Source organism: Hydra vulgaris, chromosome 15 (genome assembly GCF_038396675.1).
Source record: "Hydra vulgaris chromosome 15, alternate assembly HydraT2T_AEP".
Taxonomy (NCBI): Eukaryota; Metazoa; Cnidaria; class Hydrozoa; order Anthoathecata; family Hydridae; genus Hydra; species Hydra vulgaris.
This window is the reverse complement of record NC_088934.1, coordinates 53,332,948-53,355,639: the sequence shown is the minus strand read 5'-3', so window position 1 is coordinate 53,355,639 and position 22,692 is coordinate 53,332,948. Positions and strand designations below refer to the sequence as shown.

Sequence of the window (22,692 nt, the reverse complement as noted above, 5' to 3'; positions counted from 1 at the left end):
ATTTTCTTTTTAAAAATCAGATACTGACCCAATAAATCTACGATGTCTTAGAGAATAAAAAATCACAAAGTGTTCACTAGACTGCGCTTATATTATTAAAATACTTAATTTCTCACAATTATTTTGAATAACTGACAAATGTATTTTATTATGAAGAGTGTAGCTCTTTACTCATGTTTTTGCTAGTAACATGGTGACAAAGTACGTTAGTACCTAGTCATATAGAAATAAAATAAAAATCATCTCTGATTTTTAAAACAACGAAATAGATATTTTATACGAGTATATTTGTTTATCATTTTTAACTGTTCATAAATTGATAGCAGATTTATAAATTATATTTGAAGGTTAATTATTATAAATAAATATTTATATAATAATAATTGTCTGTTATTGTTCAAAGACATTCAAATATTTTGATATTTATACTTAAATTTAATTTAATATAGTAGATGCTGACTCATTAACATTTGCTGATGTTTCCACTTTTAATGCACCCTTAAAAACACTTTAATTGAAAAACATAAAATGTTGCACACTGTGCATTATGTTGTAGTTTAAACTGCAACATAATGCACAGTGAAAATAAAATGAAACACTGCCGAATCTTGTTTTAAAACCATATTAGAAAACATCGAATCAAAATTGTCTCAAGATAGATTTATCTTTGAGGGCTCTACAAAAAAACACATAACAAACAAAACATAAATTTTATGAATAAAATATTCTAAACTATGATGATTTTAACTATAAACTAATTACAGAACATTAGATAGTAAGATTGTTATATTACTAGTATTATACTAAAGAGTTTACTTCGAAAAAAGCCTTAGTCGCAAAAAAATGTTTTGATCAGTAATCTCACGCTTATGTACTATTGAACATATAACTAAATCAGCTCTATAACTGTATTGCTCCTAAAAAATTAGTTAGAGAATAATGATTAAAGTATATCTTCCTACAACCTTTTCTTTGCGACTTTTCGAAATAAACCCTTTAATTATTATTTTCGAACATTATCACAAACTAATTTTACAATATATATATATATGTATATATATATATATATATATATATATATATATATATATATATATATATATATATATATATATATATGTATATATATATTTATATATATATATATATATATATATATATATATATATATATATATAAATATATATATATATATTTATATATATATATATATATACATATATATAAATATATATATACATATATATATATATATATATATTTATATATATTTATATATATATATAAATATATATATATATATATATATATATAAATATATATTCGGTGTTGACTTGAAATTAGTTTATACTTTTTTGAATGACCTTTTTTGTAAAAACGTTGGACAGAAATAAAATTAATTGAATGATTGATGAAAAACATACCTGTGTTTTCAATCAATCAATTATATTTCCGTCAACTGTAAATGTAAAATTATGTAAACCGTACAGTTTTTGATTACTTTTAAATAATTTTTTTCAAGAAAAAAAACAAAATTAAACCGAAATCTGTATAAAATCTGTATAAAATTAAAAGAACAAACTTAACCTTTCAGGCTTGACGAGATCAACTTTTGCACAGTGTCTTTAACAATTTTTTTTCCTACTTATCTGCCCTATTTAAAAACAGACAGTAATTGAAAAATTTCCATGCTGAAATATTCTTAAAAAACAAAATATGTACTTAGCCAAGTTAATGTCAGAAACTTTTAATATCATCAATTGACTTCCGAAAAGAGCAATCCTAAGGTTTTCGTGATTTTTTAAATTGTTTATTTGATTATCATAATTAAGTACATACAGTCTTTTTTTTGTATACTAAAATTATTATCTGCACTGTAATCCAAAACAGTTAAACTATATCTATATTTTAATGGATTCATTATAAATTTTTTGTTTAGTTACTGCCGACTCTGAAAGCAGGGAAGCATCCCAAACAGCACGCATACGTTGACCAACGTCGGAACCGTTGGGAAATTTTTAAAATTAAGCTTTAACGTCGAGCCAACGTCTGGCCGACGTCGGAATGCGACTGATTTCTGTATGCGTACAGTGTGTTATAGATCATAGCGTTAAACTAGTTTCGGCCGTTTTTTATTTAAGAGTTTTATTATAATTAGTTTTCGGCAGCTTTTTATATAAGAATTTTATTGCTTTGAATTCTTAATCATTGTGAGTAATTTCGGAGGTATTATCAAAACATTATAACAACACATGATAAAATCTGTATATTGTTAAATATGCTGTCTTTAAAGTTTTCTCTGAAAGGGTTTACTTAAGTAGTTAATAACTATGTAGATGTCTGTATAGAGTTAATAATTACATCAACGTTTTCAAACATTTTCATACGAAATTAAATAAACAATTTAGGTAAATTTGAATAAAATCACGTCCTTAATAAGTTGCTGTTCATTAAAGTTATGCAAAGAAGTTGTAATTATATTGTTTTAAAACATAAAGAGATTTAATCACGAGAAGAAGTAGTTGTTATAGAACTCAGAAAGGTTAAATCACGAGAAAAAGTGGTAATAAAAGAATTAAAAAAGATTGAATCACCCAGTGAGTGGTTGTGAAAAGAAATAGTGTTAACTGTTGTTTAGAGAGCAAAGGAATACTTTATTTCCATTTTTGTGTTTATTTTACATCAAATTAGTAGTTTTCCTCTCAGAACCACTACTTTTATATTTCAAACTGTATCATATTATCTATTACTATCTGAAATCATTTATTTTAGAAAATTTTTAAACTAATGAGGTTTCTTAGTTGTTGTTTTTTTTTGTTTTTTTTTGTTTTGTATCTTGTTTTAAATCGCTTAAATTTATTACATAATATATGATATATAGGAAAAAATTTATGATATTGTCTTTAAGTCTTTTTTAATTTTTCTCGAAAAGTTTGTTTGTCAAATTAAGCTTGAAGGCAAGTTTATAAAAATATTTGTAATATTTTTTAATATATTTTTATAAAAATTGTTATTAATGAAAATAACATTATATACTGTATGTACTGCTACATATTTATATAAAAAATCAATATGATGTAAAGGAAATTTTGTACAATTATTATAAGACTCAATTCATACAAATTAATATACATATTATGTAATTAATATAATAATTATATAATTGTAAAATGTAATTAATATAATGTAATTAATATACATAAATATGTATTTGCAAGTTCATGGAAACACTTTTTGTCAGAATTCAAATCAATTTTCACTTTTAGTCAGAATTCAAGTCAATTTTGTGTTTGTGTTATAAAAACATGAGGTCATTTGATTTCTATAAATATTTTTTACAAAAAGTAGATGGCTTTTGCTAAATTGCTCAAAGCTAAAAATTTTGTGGCTATTGTGCCATCAACTTAAATTGTGACATCAATTAAAGAATTGCAAAATCAACAGTTGATTAGGAGTGTATCAATAAATCCGCGTTTTGCATTTTTACGGTAATATATACTGAAATAACATAATAATCTTATATAAATTTTATTATATAAGCCTGTTATCTATTTCGAATGCAAATTTTTTATTTTAACTTATTTCTATAAAAGTTTTTTTTTTATATATTTTTTTTATTTTATATATTTTTTTAATTTTATATATTTTTTATTCTGAAGACACTTATCAAAGAGCAAACAAATATAGCTAAAGCAGAACTTAACACTTCTGCACTGGAATTAGAAAGTGAAAATTTTGGATCTTTAAAGAACCGTAGCAAAAAAGTTGCGTCTGATATTAGTGAGGCAGATAAACTTAGAGATACAAATAAATCATTACTGCCAGCTACTTTACCTTAAGGAATTATTTCTTATAAATTAGTAAATAGTAATATTTTTTATATTTTTGAATCTAAACTACAGTGCAATTATCTTTTTTCTTTGTTGCAAAAAAAAAAATCGCGATTATTCATTGCTAAATGTTTTAAAATAACTTTTTTTTTACTTTTTTTTATCAAGTTTTTTGAGTAGTAATATTTAAGAAATAGTTGATGATGTAAAAATGCGAAATAATTCACAATACTAGCAAAATAACTCATATTAGCACTAACATATTAATTCAAATTACTGCAAAATAACACATTACTAGCAATTCTTTTAAATAATTTTGCTGCATTTCCTTAACCTGTTTTCCAACCCTAGTTAAATAATTCTGAATTTCCAAATAAATCAAACAAAGGTATCTTTTTATTAAATTAAAAAACTAACTTTAAAGACTAAAAATAGTTGTTTAATGCCTTTTTTTAAGTTAAACAAAGTTATTAAAATTTATTACTTCGAACAAAAAACACTTATTACTATCAATTACAATACGGCAGTTTTTAACTTTTTTCTGTTTTAGATATCGAAATCGAAAAACAAAAGTTTTCAAAACAACATTTAATGACTCTATTTGTGCACAAAATGATAAGGTTGGAAAATCGGTATTATAACTTTCTTTGCATATCATCATTTAATATGTACCTATTATTAATTTTAAATGTAAATAACAAACAAATTTGTTTGCTAATCCAACAACTTGCAACAACAGTTCAGTTGATTTTGTAAAAACTTTATCAACTGAAGCATGTATGTGTTTTTGTTTGGATCTTATCTAGCGAATAGGTAAATAAAATTTGAAAAATATATGCAAGAAATTATTTCTTATAGGAATTATTGTATTGTGAATTTACCTTTATGTTATTCTTATTACAACAGCTCTTCCAAATTCTGCATAAAAATTAGTTTTGGATAAACATGCAAAAATGCAGAAAGAGATTTTCACAAGTCTCAAAGCTTTGCAAACATTGTTTTTTGTAAAGAAAAATGAGCTTTCAAAGAGCATAGATTTACCTGTAAAAAAGATCTCAAAAACATAGAAAAAAAATTAGAAAACAGGGAATTAGCTTAAGCTGTTGTAAGGTTTCATTTACACTTTTTATCGTAAATGTAAATTTCTGTTCAACTTAACTAGGCAGGGTGTTGCAATAACACTAATGTGAAAGATTTATAAATTGTTCATTGTGTAAAAGTTAAGTTAGAATATAGTAAGGCCGTTATAATATATTATATATTATTAAGGTATTATATTAGGCTCATATATTAAAGCCGTTATAAAGTCATGGTTTAAAAATATGCAGGGGATTGTGCAGGAAGAAGTGCTCCGGATAGAGGCAAATGGAAAGCAAAATGTAGTTATCAAAATAGTGACAAGAATAATGACGATGGTAGCAATAACTGATGTGTTTTTTTATGAATTTATTATTAGTTATATGTTTATTTGCACAATCTGTTGTTTTTTTTTGTTTTTGTTTTTTTATAATCTTTTTTTATGTAATTTTTTATAGGTTTAAATAAATTTATTTATATATATTTACTTTTATATGTTTATATACACTCACTTTTACATGGTTATATTTACTATAATAAGGCTCCCTAATAAATGTGTGAAAAGTTTCTTTAAACCTAATACTCGAAAAAGCGAAATTATGTAAAAGTTTTGAAAATCATGTTTATTTATAAAAAACATAATACGAAAAAAATGCACTTTATTTATTTTTAGTTTAAAATCAAAAGTTAAAAAAATATTAGTTTTTAAATGATAAGTATAGTTAATGTTTTAATTTGTACACAGTTTTGTCTCTTTCAAATATTCGTATATATACAATAATAAATATATTTATTTATTATTTTAAAGCATAAACATATTAAAATCACGAGAAGAAGTGGTTTTTTATAGAACTCAGAAAGGTTAAATCACGATAAGAGTTGGTAATAAAAGAATCAAAAAAGATTGAATCACGAGGAGAAGTGGTTGCAAAAAGAAATCACATTAGTTGTTGATTAGAGAGCACAGTTAAAGGATACTTTATTCCCTTTTTTTTAAATTGAAACTATTAGTTATACTCTCACTACCACTGTTTTTAGATTATAGGTAAGAAGTTTTAGTTATGACTTATTTTTAAAGAAATTTAAGTTAAACAATCATGTATAAAAGAATTTTGAATTAATAATTTTCTATTTAGATACGGCTTGAAAAAAATATAGTGATTTTTTGTCTTCATTTTTATGCAGGCAATCATTTCGATTTTATGTTTTTACATGTATGTTATTTGTTTATTTTATTGTAATTTCATCGTTTTGATTTTATTGTTTTTACATGCATTGTCTTTGTTTATAGTATTATGTACATATGTATTACATATTTTTGTTATTCTTTATAGACAGTTTATTTTTAAGTCGAACTAAAGGCATAAACTAAATTGTGTACTATTTTTAATGTCTGTTATATATATATATATATATATATATATATATATATATATATATATATATATATATATATATATATATCTATCTATATATATATATATATATATATATATATATATATATATATATATATATATATATATATATATATATATATATGTATATATATATATATACAGTGGTGTGAAAAATATTAAGACCACCAAGAAACTAAGCTTTTTTTTTAGTTTATACCACTTTTTAGATTCTAAAAAAGTTGCAGCACTACTTTATTTTATTATAAACGTGCTGTGGGTGTGGCTGAGTATTAAAATTATTAATTTTAATTTTAATTTATTAACTTTTATTGTAGAGTTATGTGTTTTAGTAAACATTTGGTATATTTTGCCTTGTGAAATGTAAGTTGCAGACAAGTGAATATGTATGGTTCAAACGAACTATAAGTGATTTTTGTTAGATTATTGCTGTTGTTAGTGATACAGTTTAATATTTTTCTGATATTAAATATGTGATTTTGATTATTTAAGCATTTTTTTTTTGTCAGATTATATTATATTTTCAAAATATGGGTAAAGTTGCTGACCCTAGTCCCAGAAAGCGAGGCAAAGTTGAAGCATTATTAAAGTTGGAAACATTTTCACAACGGGAAATTGCCAAGAGATGTGGACTAAGTAAAACAGCAGTTTTTACCATCAAGAAACGATTGGACTTTGGTTTTACATCCTCTCCAAGACGTTCCACTTCAGGACGAAAACCAGTCATGACGCCACGTGCAAGAAGGGTTCTGCTTGCAAACGTTCGAAAAAACAGAAGAATGACCAGCAAGCAGCTCCAGGGTGTGCTGCAGGAGCACCAGATCAATGTCTCAACAAGTTGTGTTCGGAGATGGCTGATACAAGATGGATTTGTAGCACGTCGACCGCGCAAAAAACCGCTCTTAACCAATGCTCAACAAATGCGACGGCTGCAATGGGCCATGGATCACAAAGATTGGACCACAGAACAATGGAGAAAGGTATTTTACCCTTTACCATTTTTTATATAAGAGCTTACAATCATGTACTTTAAGTTGAAGCAAAATGTAACATATTTTTTCATATAATAATGATGTTTAATATCATTACCCACTAGTGCAATTGTTTTATGTATCGAACATTGTAGCAATGGCTATGTTTATTGCATGAATTCAAAATGAATTGAACATGTAACCAGTGATTACAGGATGTTAATCTAATGTAAGCTCAAGGCTTTTACAGTGTGTTTGTATTTTTAGGTTTGCTTTAGTGACGAGTCTATGTTCGAGATACTCGATGATAAATGTCAGTACGTGCGCCGTCGTTCTGGGGAAGAATTTCATCCGCAATGTCTGGTAAAGACCGTCAAGCATCCTACCTCAGTAATGATATGGTCAATGATAAGTTCCCATGGTGTAGGAGCCCTTAGAATTGTTGAAGGCAGAATGAATCAACATCAATACATCAACATATTAGAGAAAAGCCTTCTACCTCAACTTCCAATTCATTTTCCTGATGGTGATTTCATCTTCTAACAAGACGGTGCACCGTGTCATCGGGCACTCTCTGTTACAAACTTTTTGAATCGTAATAATGTTCCTATCCTACCATGGACTGGTAATTCACCTGATATGAACCCGATAGAAAACTTGTGGATGATAGTCAAAAAGAGAATTGCCGACAGAAAACCAACAACAAAAGTCGCATTGATTGAGGCGCTCATAGAGGTTTGGACACATGATCCAGAATTACAAGACATGTGTCCAAGACTGATTGATGGAATGCCTAAGAGGGTTGAAAAACTTATTGCAGCTAGAGGAGCATCCACAAAATACTGAACTATGCCCATTTTATGACATTGTGTGCGTGTCTTTAAAGGAAATATTCAAAAAATTTACTTTTTCAACAATGGTCTTAATAATTTTCACACCACTATATATATATATATATATATATATATATATATATATATATATATATATATATATATATATATATATATATATACTCACACATATATATATATTATACTTTTAATTTTAACAGCAGTTGGTAAACGCTTTTCAAACAAAAAGATGCAAGTTCTGAGATTTCTACTAAATCGTATAACGACTACTGTTCGAACATCAAAGTCCTCTTAAGAAAGTTAAAAAATTAAGATTCGTAAGGAAGCTAATATGTGTAAAGTTTGTACGAATATTTTAACGCCATTATAATGATTAATACAACAAGTTTGATTTTCTGTGTTATTGTAAAATTCAAGCTGCTTCCAATAATCTACATATTAATCAATTTTCGGTTATCACGAATAAAATTATTCAAACTTATTTTGGGAAAAAAAATAATGTAATTTTTCATGAACATTACACAAGAAACAGTAAGCACGTGCTTACCAAATAATTTAAAATTGTAAAGATTTTTATATATAATAACATTAAGTTGAACCAACGTTCGAATGCGACGCTCGCCGAACGTCGGAGGTCGAGTTGGGCAACAAAACAACTTTTCAAAACCTTTTCCTTAAAAACTATACATCAATACACACCAATTATAAAGACATTTTATTATATTTACTAAAAGTATATATATTTATTTCATAGAAATACTATTCTTATTATTATAGGTGATTTACTATACTTTAGAGAGCGCTATGCTAAAATAGTTGAAATCTAAAACAGTCTTAAAAAAAATTCACAGCAATCATAACATTGCAATAATTATAAAAATTAATAATGTTAATATAAAAATACAATAAAAGTAAAGAAACAAGGTAAAAATAGCATAATAAATAAAGAAAACTTACTTTTTAATGTTACCAGTAAATAAGTATTAAGTAAATAAATATATTGGTATTGAGACATACCTGAAGGAACTAATCTGTTTAAAGTTTTAACCAAACTTCAGTGGTTGAAAATGAGTCTAAAAAAAGAAAAAGTAGAAATGAAAAAATAAAAGTCGCTGAAGTCATAAACTTTGCCAGCCCTATGCAAACTTTTTTTTCCACCTGATGATGAAAACTGTCTGCACTTATGAATGTTTGTCAAGGCTCAAAATATTTATAGTGAACCTTGTCAGCTGCAATTTCACTGCTATTTATAATGTAAACCAAGTATGTTAACAATGCCCAGTTTTTTTCAGTTTGGATCTGCCATGTTCGCCGGGATAGCCTTTGCTGACGGTTTTCTTATTTGTTTTAAACATGGTTCATTCTTCCTTAGACAAATTTGTTATCTTCTTTCACAGATTCTTTTGTAGTCTCCAATTTTTGGACAGCACCTGGGTTTCGCATTAAACCAACTTCTTTTCCTATTGATATATTTTGCCGAGTTGTCTCCATTTTATTATAAACCAAAACAAAAAAAAGCCCTTTATCTTTCTATTCAATAATTCAATACACCACATTAAAAAAACAACTTATAATTTATTAATACCAAAATGCCGCACGGATTTGTAGAGAACGAGGAAAGATATCTTTAATTTCTTGAAATTTTTGTACAGGTTTTGAATAAATATTTCTATATATTTTACAATCCAGCATTAAAAGTTTATGCAATTAAAAATGCTTTGTTTCTATAAATTACGTCATAATAATATACACAGGAATAATTCTTTATAACAAATTATAAATATAAATGATTAACATCAAGAACATAAAAAATTAACCATTTTACAATAACCATAATTTGTCATCATGAGTGGGGAAAGGGGGTTTGAAAATGGATGACAGTTTGTAACAAGGGCGGTTTGGGTCTTTGTTTAAACAGCCAAGTAATCCCAAATTTTAATTGAAGTAGACAAGCATGTAAAAAAATTGGAGTGGATATTTAAATAATTTTAAAAATTTTAGAACTTAAACTATAATTTGTACTTTATAAAAAGTTTATCATTTCAAAAAATGTTACTGCACTATACGTAAAAAAAATGCTACTACACGCGCAGATTTAAAAATCAACCAATTAAAATTTTTTATTGGATGATTTTAAAATTAATGGTCGGTTTTACGGACCGTTAGTTTAATTACGGATATTAGAAAAGTTATAAGTGCGTTGTAAATGTAATAACACTGTTATAGTCCTATTACTTTTATAGTTATTTTGCAAATATTGTATAAAATCAAATAAATTATACTAACCGATTCAAGATTACTGCAGATTTGGTAGGTTAAAAAACATTTTCCCTTAAAACAGTTGTTGTATTTTGACAAAAGTTGTTGTTTGCACATGCGCGAATATACCGTTTACTTACTGTCTATTTTGGTAGTAGGGCAGTAATGTAAACTCTCTGATTAAACCTTTAGCTCTACTTATTATTTCGCCATTCTTACGCAAATATCCTTTGCCAATTGCACAATATTTATCAATGGAACGGAACTGTTGGCAGTTTGCTGAATTCAAGCTTTTTGGTATGAATTTGATGTCTCTCGAATTGTGCCAATCTACGGACCTCTTAGAATAATGACAAGAAGCTCAAACCAGAACCAACAGGGGACATCGTGACTTTGATAAAATGGCATAAATCTAGCTTGAATACATTCCTTGATGTATATATCCGAGTTTAAAGTTGACGGTGTGATAAAAGCACGAGATCTCATACCGCAGCTGCATATTGCTTGCCACAAGAGAAGTTTCTTACCAAATTTATCCAACGATTTATACTTAAACTTCTTGCGTACTCCACCACGAAAACGGAAGTGTAAAATTTTGGATCTGCGAGCTGTTTGAAGTCACATTTGATGTTCGTTTCTTCCATAATTTTGCAACCATTAAGTTTTTAAGCACTTCGTCATAAACTTTTTGAGCTCCAATTTCAGCAATCAGTGATTGCTTATCTAATTGGTTTGGGTATTTAATGGCTACATAAGACTTGATATTGTTAAGTTTCTTGACTTTCCTAACAAAAAACTCTAAAACTTTGTACCTTTTGGCTTGTTCTCTGTTCGACTAGTCGGAATTTTGTGTAAATAATCGTCGAATACTAATTGATGCTTTTTTATCCTTAAAGTCACTATTTCTTCCAGATCGTTTTGCTAAATCAATAGATTGAGCAACCATCATTACTGAAGCAATTTCATGATCAAGATTTTTTACCGATGTTGCTAACCTTAATGTTTGATTGTATAAACTAAGAAATCACTGTTTTTTCTATTGGTTCATCAACAACTTCTAAACATTCTCTGGAAGTTAACTAAACCTTTCATTTCAGATAAGTCAGGTAACTCTAACAAACTTATCACTTTAATTGAAAACGGTAACACTGACAACTCTTTATTGACTAATATTTTTAATAACTATTTTATAAACGTTGCAATCTCATATGGTAGTACAAACTTCATACATTCGTCTTTATTTTTTTGCTCTATGACCCAGTTGTTGCAACTATCAAAACGTATATTGATCATCCCAGTATAAAAAAACATACAGAAAAAATTTATTACGTGTTCACATAGTTTCCGGTTTCATCAAATTACACCTGATGATTTTACAAAAATTATAGCGTCTATGAATTGTAAGAATAAGACTAGTGGTGATATACCAATTTTTATATTAGAATTTTGTATTGCTCACTTTAAGGACAGCCTCAAATTGGGTGAATATATTAACTGGAGTGCCTCAAGGGTAAATCCTTAGAACTATTTTCAATATCTTTATAAATAATTTATTTTTATTTATTAAAAATAAGAAACTTTGTAATTTTGCTGATAATAGTACTATTTATGCTTGTAGTTATGGTCTTGTGAAGGTTATTTTTTGTTTGCTAAAAGAAGCAACTAATACTATCAATTGGTTTCAGTTAAACTCGATGGTTGCTAACCCATATAAGGTGCAATTTCTTTTAGTTAGCTTTAAAGGCACAATAAATCTATTGCTAAAAATAGGTAATATAAGGATTTTTGACTCCGATAAGGTAAAACTACTTGGTAAAACGATTGATAAAGATCTAAAGTTTGGGGAACACATTAAACAGTTATGCAATAAAGCTAATGGTAAATGTTTTGCTCTTTCACGTATAAGAAATTATTTATCACGTGATAAATCTATTTTGCTGTTTAATCCCAGTGAGCAGACACTACTTGTCCAAGCAGCAAACCAGGCTTGTTTACGCGCTGTACTAGGTCTGGCACGCTCGTGCCAGTGCCGGGTTGCCCTTCGGTTTTGCAACGGGCTGGTATCTGCAAACAATTGCTGGCGCAGCAAGGTTTCGCTGGTGGCAAGCCAGCATTGATTCAATTCGGGGCCAACGCTGGGAACCAGCGAACCTTCCCTAAAAGCCCACAATAGAAAATTGTTCAATTTACTAGATTTAGATTTAAATAAGTTAAAAATAAAAAGTTATTATTGATTTTATATTATATATTATTTGCATAATAATTTACGATTTAAAGAATTTGCAATGTCAATGATTAGGCAGTATGGCCACGACTTTCTGAATTGATTTTTTTTTCGGCTGTTTCTTTTCTGCCTCCATTGCTATCGAGAGCTCCAGAGAAAAAAGCTACTATTGCCTATTGAATTTCGCTATCTGTGGCATCTTTAGTTGCCATATTTCTTCGTATTGCTTTTATAAACACTAGCAGAATGCAACCCGTAATACGGGTTACGGTCGGACTATTACTTAATTTATAGTCGCTCTTTTCCACTATTTAAAGTTGCGAAACCTTAACTAATACCCGGTAAGAAAAACGCCTTCAAATTAAGAAAGTAAACCATCTGTAAAATTAAAATAAATTAATTTATCAATTATTTAACTTTATTTGAGTCATTTACAACTGGCAAAGGTCATATCAGTGTATGGCAGAACCATTTTCCTAGACATTACTAAGTTCAGCAAATACGTTTTTAGTTACTGACACAAAATAATAACACTTCATCATGGTTTAAATTGACGAAAAATTAAATCTAAATTCTTGTTTTATTTTTTATAACATGAACTTTAATAAGATTAAAATGAAGTGAACCTAAATTATTCATGAGTTATTAATTTTTTGGTATCCCCTTGTTACATGTTTCTTTAAAAAAAATTGTCTTTAAAACGTTAATTGCGCACAACTAAATAAATTTATTATAAATAACAAAGCAATTGAGTACAAATACGTTTTAAACAAAAAAAAGTTAATTTACAATCAAACATGTGTATAACAAATTGCAAGAAATTATGTAAACTTTGATCTTTTATAATGCATTAATGCGTCATGACAAACCTAAAATAAAAATTGTAACAGATAAGTAGACATAAAAGGAAAAAAAAACAAAAAAAAACTGGAAAACAATTTACCTGCTTTTCGGTAGCCTGTTATCATACTTAAACTGCTGTCATGATGCAGCTTGTCGGTGTTGTTTTATGACGTTATTTCACGTTGGCTTTTAGTAGTTGAATTTTAAAGACATTACAATCGATTTTAAATATTTTAATAAAAAAGCAAAAAAACAAATGCTTCAAGGAGCCAAACTAAAAACATTAAAGATAAAAAATCAAATAGATATAAATAAATTGCATTTATATAGCTTAATAGTCTTGGCTTATAGTAGATTTTAAAAGCAGTGAGTTCAATAAATTGAACTACAAATAACTATTTTTAACAATAGAATATAGCATCATATTATGATGATTGGGTAAAAAATCAATTTAACTATATTTAAGTTAAATCGGTGAAAAACAAATAAAATTTTAATTAAAAAAGACAAAAACAAACCAAATATACAACAATATATCATAAAAAAAATTATAAAGTTAAAAAAAAAATTACAAAATTAAAAAAAAAAAAATCACTGAAGAAAAAACGGCAACAAAAAAGTTGAAAATATCTTCTCTGATAGAAGACATTTACAACCTTTTGGTTGCTGTTTTTTCTTCGGTGTCTCCCAACACCCTGGTATGGATGAACCCTCTATTTAAAGGATGGCTCATCCATACCGCCATTACTTCGCCACATATTGAAGGACCTCTCCGAGAGAGGCCCTGGATGTTAGAAACGATTTTTTTGGTATTGCTCAAAAAGTTAAAGACTCTAAAATTACAAATAGAAGGATATAATAAAAATTAAAAATATTTACAATTTTTTTAAATCAAAATATAAAGCATAACCTCACCAATTTCACAGGATGAAGAGGATGCTAAAAATAATAATAATAAAGTGAGCTTAAAAGGGTTAAACTTGTGAAAAATTTAATTTTAATAAAAATATGAGTATAATGCACACAGTTTTAAAATGTCATATTTATTTTAAATAATTCTTTCACCTATTGCACATATTTCTCCTTAAAAATATATAAAATTTAAAACTTAGCCCTACCAGTATTGCTTCTACCATACACTAAAGACAAAAAATATTACTTAGAATAATTGATAAAATAATATTTACATATAAATAAATATATTATTATAATTTTTTTTAACCTATTCCCCTCATTTCTTCCATGAAGTTGTCTAAAGTAAGAAAAAAGTTAACTGAAGGTAAAACTAACAAAAACTAAACTAAAATTAATTATAAACTAAACCATAACCATAAACTAAAATAAACTTTAAATTTCAATATCTGTACCTCAGATGACAAAGGTTGGTTATCCAGTTTTTTTTTTAAATGAGTTATGTATGAGACCTTTTGAGTTTTTTCAGTATCTACATAGGTATTAAGACTGTTTTCCTACAACAATGAATCAAAGTTTGGTCAATATAAAGGGTCTGGTGTCCTTACAATGTTCATAGAAAAAAACGTCTGTAGTTCAGAAATGACTTTTCACTTTATTTATTTAACTTTTTATTTTTGTCAAAATTATATTTCATGTGCCTTAAGACAAATTAAAATAACATAAATTTAACCATGAAGCATAAGCCAATAAAGACTAATTACTTTACTATTTACTCTCTCCTGGACAATTACTAAAATATGACAACTGACTTGGACTTTTGAGGTACAGATATAAATGCTTTATTTACTTAACTATTCTAATCATATAATTTATACTTAGTTTTTTTTTCCAACTCTCCTAAAAGAAAAAAAAAAATAAAGCTTAAGTACTTGAAGTTTTAAAATTTTAGTTACAGTACAAATAAAAAAATTCGTATTAACAAATATCTAATAGCAAAAACACTTACTTCAGTCTTCAATTCTGTGTCTAAACAATGAAAGCACTATAAATGTATAAACGTTAAAATGTCTACTTAACTTTTTAAAAATAAATTTACTTAAATAATGTAACTAATACCTTTATTAGCTCTCTGATCAACTAAAGAAAATAAATCTTAATTAAATTAACTTGATGTAAAATAATAAAAAGCTGTCTTAATGGGAATTTTAAATGTCTTTTCTTTATTATTGACGATATGATTTTAAGTAGGACCTAACTTCTTGGGCTTATTGTATAAAATTTTGAAATCCTACTGCTTAACTTTAAAGTCAACAACAAAATTTTAAAAAAACATTTTAGTTACTTTATAAAAAAATAAAAATCCTTTTAAACTTACTACCTCTCTCTTCATTGTTGTCAACTAAACAGAAAAACAAACAAACAGAAAATTTTCACTTTGGTAGTAGGTTATTAAATAGATTAAATAGATCTTTCATCTATTTATTCTGCTTTAACAGTCTTCAACCTTACAAATAAACTATAATTGAATTGTATAAATATAATATAATTGTATATATATATATAAATATAATAATATATAATTGTATGATATATATATAATTATAATATATAGTTGTTATATATATATATATATATATATATATATATATATATATATATATATACATTTATAAATATATAAATATATAAATATAAATATATATATATATATATATATATATATATATATATATATATATATATATATATATATATATGTATACATAATATATACAAAATATATACATACTACATAATATATATATAACATATACATAAAATATACATAATATATATATACATACATAATATATACAATAATACACAATGTATTATTGTATATATTATGTATGTATATATATTATACAATAATACACAATATATACAATAGACACATTGACTAAGTAATTGAAAAATATTTAAGATTATAATATAAAAGATTTTAAAAACCTGAAGTTTTAAACCTACCTCAAAAAAATACAGAAATATTAAAGAGTAATTATTCATCCTTTTTAAAAAGTAAAAAAAGCTTTTTAACTTACTTTCTCCAATAATACTGTTGACATCTAAACAGAAATGCAAACAAATATTGAAGCTAATTCTTTCTTAAACCTTTTTATTTACTTCCATATTAAAATATTTAATCTTTCTGTATTAAATTAATTTACAAAAATTTTCGTCCTAACCATTTTATTATTGTAAAGTTAATTTAAATCGAAAAATCTATACGAACTGCAATTTATAACATTTAGTTATAACAAAATGTAACAAAACCTACATTTTAGTAATTCAGCAACTAAAAATAAACATATATTTAGGAACTAACAACGTAACATGAAACAAATCAGTAACATAATACACATGTAAATAAATACAAACCTTCATCTTCAACATTTTGGGACATTCTATTAATTCGATATAAAAAATAAAAATAAAAATGCTTAAAAACAAATTTAATAAAGATAATAGACATGTTAAGATATAAAAAATTGTAAACGATATTTATATCGTTTTTTAAACAGAACGATATTTTATCGTTGATTAAACAGAATATAACTTAATTTAAAGTTTATGATAAGATGTATTGAAACAGATATAATAGAAACGTGCTTTTTTTAATGTCTGGAAATTCTTATTTCAAAATTCCAGAACAGAAGAAACATATACATAAATATATATATATATATATATATATATATATATATATATATATATATATATATATAAACATATATATATATATATATATATATATATATATATATATATACATGTATATATATATATATATATATATATATATATATATATATATATATATATATATATATATATATATATATATATATAGATACAGCAAAAATACAGTACAGCAAAAATGTTTCAACAAATATAGGTAAATTTTTCTAAAATAAGTAGAAAAACATTTTTCTCCCTCTAATAAATTACATAAGATTTTTAACAGAACTATCATTAAAGTAAGTTATAGTTGTACAAAAAATTTAGAAAGACTTATACAGGGCCACGATTACGCGTTAAGTAATAAAAATGAACAGATAAAAGACAAAAACACTGGTTATTGTAATTGTAAACAAAAAATAGATTGCCCTCTAAATGGAAAATGCCTTTCGAAAAATGTAATTTACAAGTGCATTGTTTCCTCACAAAACAACCCTGATAAACAATATATTGGCTTAACCGAGGGAGAATGGAAAAAACGTTATGCCAACCACAAACAATCGTTTAAACACAAAAAATATTCAAAAGAGACTATGCTGTCAAAATATATTTGGGATTTAAAAGAAAAAAATTAAAAGTTTAATTGACAATGATCTATTCTAAAATCTGCCCCTGCCTATAATAACATTTCTAAAAATGTATGCTATGTTTGCAAGAAAAATTTGAAATAATTACTCATTTAAATCAAGAAAATTTATTAAATAAAAAATCTGAATTAATTTCTAAATGTAGGCACGAAAATAAATACCTCTTAAAAAATTATAAAAAAACAAATGACCTAATTAAACTATCCCCATTCCAAAAAAAATTATTTCATAATTACTTTCTGTAACTTTCCGTTAACAAAAAAATATAGTTATTAAAAATTTTATACAATAATTTATAACTTCCTGTAAAAAAATTTTTTCTATAAATTAAATTTTTTTTTTTTTTTTTGAGATATAGTAACTCTTCCTGATCATCCAGCAATGGTAAAACTTCAAGTAGAAGATAAAAGTTAGATAACCCGACAAGAAAATTTAACGTGGGCCATATATGGCAATTGCATGTTAACCATATATTTCCCACACTCCTTTATGGGATGGCGCTTATGCGTCCCATATGTGGCTTTAATGTTTATAGCACTAAAACCACACTAAATAAGAACAAATGCCACGCTTAATTTGTGCGCAAAAGTTCAAATGGCCCACGCGTGGGAAGCATTTGCTAGCCATATCATTACCACACTTTTTTATAGGATGGCTTTAGTGCGGGCCATATGTGGGTTTAATGCTTATAGCACTAAAACCACACTAAACAAGAACGAAAGCCACACTTCATTTGTGCGCAAAGGTTCATCTGGCCCACGTGTGGGAAGTATATATTAGCCATATATTTACCACTCCTCATTATGGGATGGCGTTGGAGTGGCCCACGTGTGGCAATAATACTTATATCGCTCAAAACCACTTTCAGAACGAAAGTACACTAACTTTTTAAATGAAATCTGAAAGTACACAAAGGTGTATAAACACATACATAAATATATATAAGTGATTACTAAAAAATAAAATTTATATATGAATTCAAATTATATAAAAAAGTGTTATATATAAAAAAAGGTTAAATATTCGAATTTTTAATTTTTCAATGGATGCAACCGGAGTTTTTATTAAAAAGTTTTTCAATAATATTTAAGTAAAACTTGCAAAAAGTGAGGCCATTTCTTCATCCTGGCATTGCAACAAAACAGCATCTAACTCTTCTATGCTGCTTGATTTCGTAAATAAACTTTCTTCAGTATGACCAATTGGCATACGCTCTATCAAATGTTTAATCTCTTTTGTCGCAGACGTTACAGATTTTACTAAATCTAATCAAATCGAACTGTTATAAGTATTTAAAAGATAAACAAGTTAATATATGTACTTTAAAAGATTTTTCACCTTTAAGTAAATTTTCAATGGAGGACAATCGGTATTCAATTGACTGTGTAATTGGTGTAAGGGTGTTAGTGGAATTTTTGGTGTATGGGATTGGCAAGAACTCCTGATATAACTCAACAAAATATATTTAAAATATATTATTAATATATCAACATAAACAATTTAAAAAAAAATTCTAGTTTAATTACATTTATGCATATTTAAATTTAATGATCTTCAATTATAATTATTCTACTTAACAGCAAACTTATAATTACTAAAATAAAATTTACAAAAATCTTACTGAAGGTAAATTTATTTCATCAGGATCATTTAGTAATGACACAAAGCTTTGATTAGATTTTCCTTGGTGTTGCATCTCTCGAAAAACATTCTAATCATATATCAAATTTAAATGTTTATAATAACATTAACAAATTTTAACTTATAGTATTGCTATCAAGCAACATGTTTAATACTTACAGCATGATGTGGTATTGGCAGTAATGGTTGGCTACCTGGTGTTAATGTCTAAAATATTTTATGCTAATTATTAAAATCTAGTAAAACTTTATTTAATTTAAGAAAATAAAAATTTGTTGATTGTAATCAACAAGAGTAAGCCATGTTTAAATAAATATTTTCGTTTCCACATTTAAAATAATTATTTAACATTTTTTTCATTAACGTAAGCAAGTTAATGAAAAAAACTTGTTTTTAATAAAGTCACTTTATAAGCTTACAGAAATGACAGCCTGCTGAAGAGATGTAGGCAAGTTGAAATCAGAATCATCTTCACTAGACATATTGCTATGAATTTGAGAAGCAAATAATGAAGGGGATAATCGTTTTGATGTTGTTTTCCTACGACATGAATTACCTTCATATTCTGAAGCAAGATCACTTGTTTCTTCGGATATTTTTAACTTTTCTAATGCTCTTTCCTCACAGTCTGTAACAAAGTAGTCAAAGTAGTACAAAGTAACAAAAATGTGAGTTGATTGTGCATTAAAGTAATATTAATAAACTAGGTATAACTTAAACGCACACACACACACACAAACACACACACACATATGTGTGTGTTTACCTGCAGTAGATAAAATTCGTATTTTGTATCTTTCCCAATCTTTATTGGGAATCTGTCTCTTCCGGCGCATTCCTTTTAATGAAGTCAGGGTTAGGGTTAGGGTTACATTTTGGCCAAATACACTCGCTGTTTCCATTAAGCCATTCCTTTGGAACATACTCCACAGTATTGTCGTTAAGGAAATGAACAATATAAAACATATCTTTACACTGTAAAAAATATAAATAATATAAACTATTTGTGCATATTATAAAAAACTCTAGGAATTAGGAAAGATAATTTCAGTAAATATCGTTTTGGGCTGGCACAATATTTACAGGGTATTTGCCACCCTGATGACACTATGTTTACAATAGAAGTACCATAGTTCAATAAAAAAAAATTTGCATAAGTAATAGTAGTAAAATAACTATATAAATTCCCAATACTTGCTAGGACTATAGCAATATAAATTAACAATATCAAGTAAATAAAAAATAGGTAAAACAACTCATACTTTTCTATATATAATTATTTCATAAAAAATATCTTTATTACATAGATATAAAATTCATAAGAATGCCGATAAAAAAATAACACTAAGAAACTCATTAAAAAATTAAACATCTTTTACGCAACTGATATAAATTGGTTATACAACTAATTATGTAACAAACTGTTTTTTAAAATTAAATACAAAATTTAAAAACTAGATAAAAGTCATTTTTCAAGATTTAAATTGAAGACTATAGTGCTTAAAGTACAAATGTCTTCAATTGTTAAACAGTTCAAAATTTGATGCTGTTCACAAACTAATAGTTTATATAAATAATTCTGGTATTTTGATCAATAACTAAACAATTTATTAGAAGCAAATGGAATAATGTAAAATATACTATTCTCACAAGGAATACACACACATTTGTTAATTATTGAAACATTGCATACATTACTATTAGAGTGTTTATACAAACCTATATGCATAAATGAAGAAGGATATGGATGGGAATACACGTCTTCATATAAAGTCATTACATTTCCATTACACACAACATCGGTAACAAACGAAGTAGCACATGCTATTCCAGAAGAGGTGAGATATATATTGTCTGGTGAATGTGTAGGTAAGTAAAATAAGTTATTGCAAGATGGCGATAATGTTCTGAAAATTGAATTTCTAATTTTATTATTGATGCACTGTTTGAGGCAATTGGTGTTGGAATTAATGGTCATTTTAATATGCCTTAATTTATTCTCAAAAGGAAATGATGACCAAAAGTCAAGTGGACCAAGGTTTTTTACAAACTCATCTAAATGTAAAAGACAATGAATGTTATACACTAAATTACCTTTACCATAATGATCTGCAAACGTAGTAACAAATTTCTTCAAACACCAGGAAATGTTATCCATAATTGGTAAAAAATCTGATCCAAGCATATTGAATGCTGCAAAATGGAGAAGCATAGTATAAGCATAAACACTGGGATGTAGAAAAGATCTCATGACTAATGGTGCCAAATAAATAAAAAAAGTTCTAAATTCAGTTGCTTTCCTTCGGTCCATCTTAACCAATGGTCTCACTTTTCTGCGTTTAAATTCTTTAGGCATGTGTTTTCCAGTTTCAACGATCTTATTTGATAAAGCAACTCGATTAGACGGTGGTATGCGAAATGAACCTTTTTACTTACATGTTGAAGAAACCCATAAAAACAAAAGTTTTCTGAACACACCTTCACATAACAGATGCATGTACTCAGCTGGCACAAATGTAACAGGAGGTACAATACTACCAATTGCCGTCATTTCCTTTTGGTGATCTTTTTCTTGAAAATTCAAAAACTGTTGATCAGTTCGAGCAGGAGCATCATGATTATCAAAAACAACCTTTCCATTAATATAGCGACCAGTTTGTCTGCAATACTCACACCCGTTGTAACCATTAAAATACTTTACACCCTTTATAAATGCTCTTGCCGGAGCATCACTTACAATACAAAAAGCTCTAATAAGATACCTCTGTCCTGAAACTACAATTGGGTATTTTAAATTGTTCAAGTTTTCTACAATCCCTGAAAAATATTTATTCAGGTCATTCGGTTTATTTGTGCCAAAATAAAGAGATACAATGAAAGGCTCAAGGCAAGTACTTTCATTAACTTTTGCTAAAATAGGCCAAAATGATTTAGAGCAGGATTTGAATAAAGGCATCCCATCGATATTAAATGTTAACGTGATAAGTGTAGAATGAAAATGAGTAGCTTCAGCGCAAAGTAAATTATATCGATCTGAACTTATCCTAAAGCTTTGCAAACCCGATTCTATATACCTAATAAGTTCAGTTTCTAGGCCAAAGTGAACAAATTCTCCACTACCCATCTTTGAAATATTCAAATTGGTCGAAGAACATTTTAAAAGTGTTTTACATGATTTAGGTAACTCCGGATGTTTTGTTATAAGAATTTTTAACAAATCATCCAATGCTTTATTTTCAACATTGTTTTGAATTGCCCAAACACGAATTTCCTCTAAAAATGACTTATTTTTATT

The 22,692-nt window shown here is 26.6% G+C and overlaps 1 protein-coding gene across 1 annotated transcript; it reads right to left on the bottom strand.

Annotated features, from left to right (window-relative positions):
- Window positions 1–18,767: 18,767 nt before the first annotated feature.
- On the bottom strand, window positions 18,768–20,723 carry LOC136092175 (uncharacterized). The gene is made up of 4 exons (XM_065819910.1): window positions 20,164–20,723; window positions 19,817–20,025; window positions 19,095–19,604; window positions 18,768–19,021 (listed from the first exon to the last, which is right to left on the bottom strand). The coding sequence occupies exons 1-3, from the start codon at window positions 20,318–20,320 to the stop codon at window positions 19,533–19,535; spliced, it is 438 nt and encodes a 145-aa protein (XP_065675982.1). The 5' UTR covers window positions 20,321–20,723; the 3' UTR covers window positions 18,768–19,021; window positions 19,095–19,532.
- Between the last annotated feature and the right edge of the window lie 1,969 nt (window positions 20,724–22,692).

Bases quoted from the DNA above. Each gene is read 5' to 3' on its own strand.
- LOC136092175 (XM_065819910.1), bottom strand. From the start codon at position 20,320: ATGTTCCAAAGGAATGGCTTAATGGAAACAGCGAGTGTATTTGGCCAA. The intron at 20,026-20,163 runs GTAAACACACAC...ACTTTGTTACAG, and splicing joins ACGAATTTTATCTACTGCAG to ACTGTGAGGAAAGAGCATTA. The intron at 19,605-19,816 runs GTAAGCTTATAA...AAAATATTTTAG, and splicing joins TTCAGCAGGCTGTCATTTCT to ACATTAACACCAGGTAGCCA.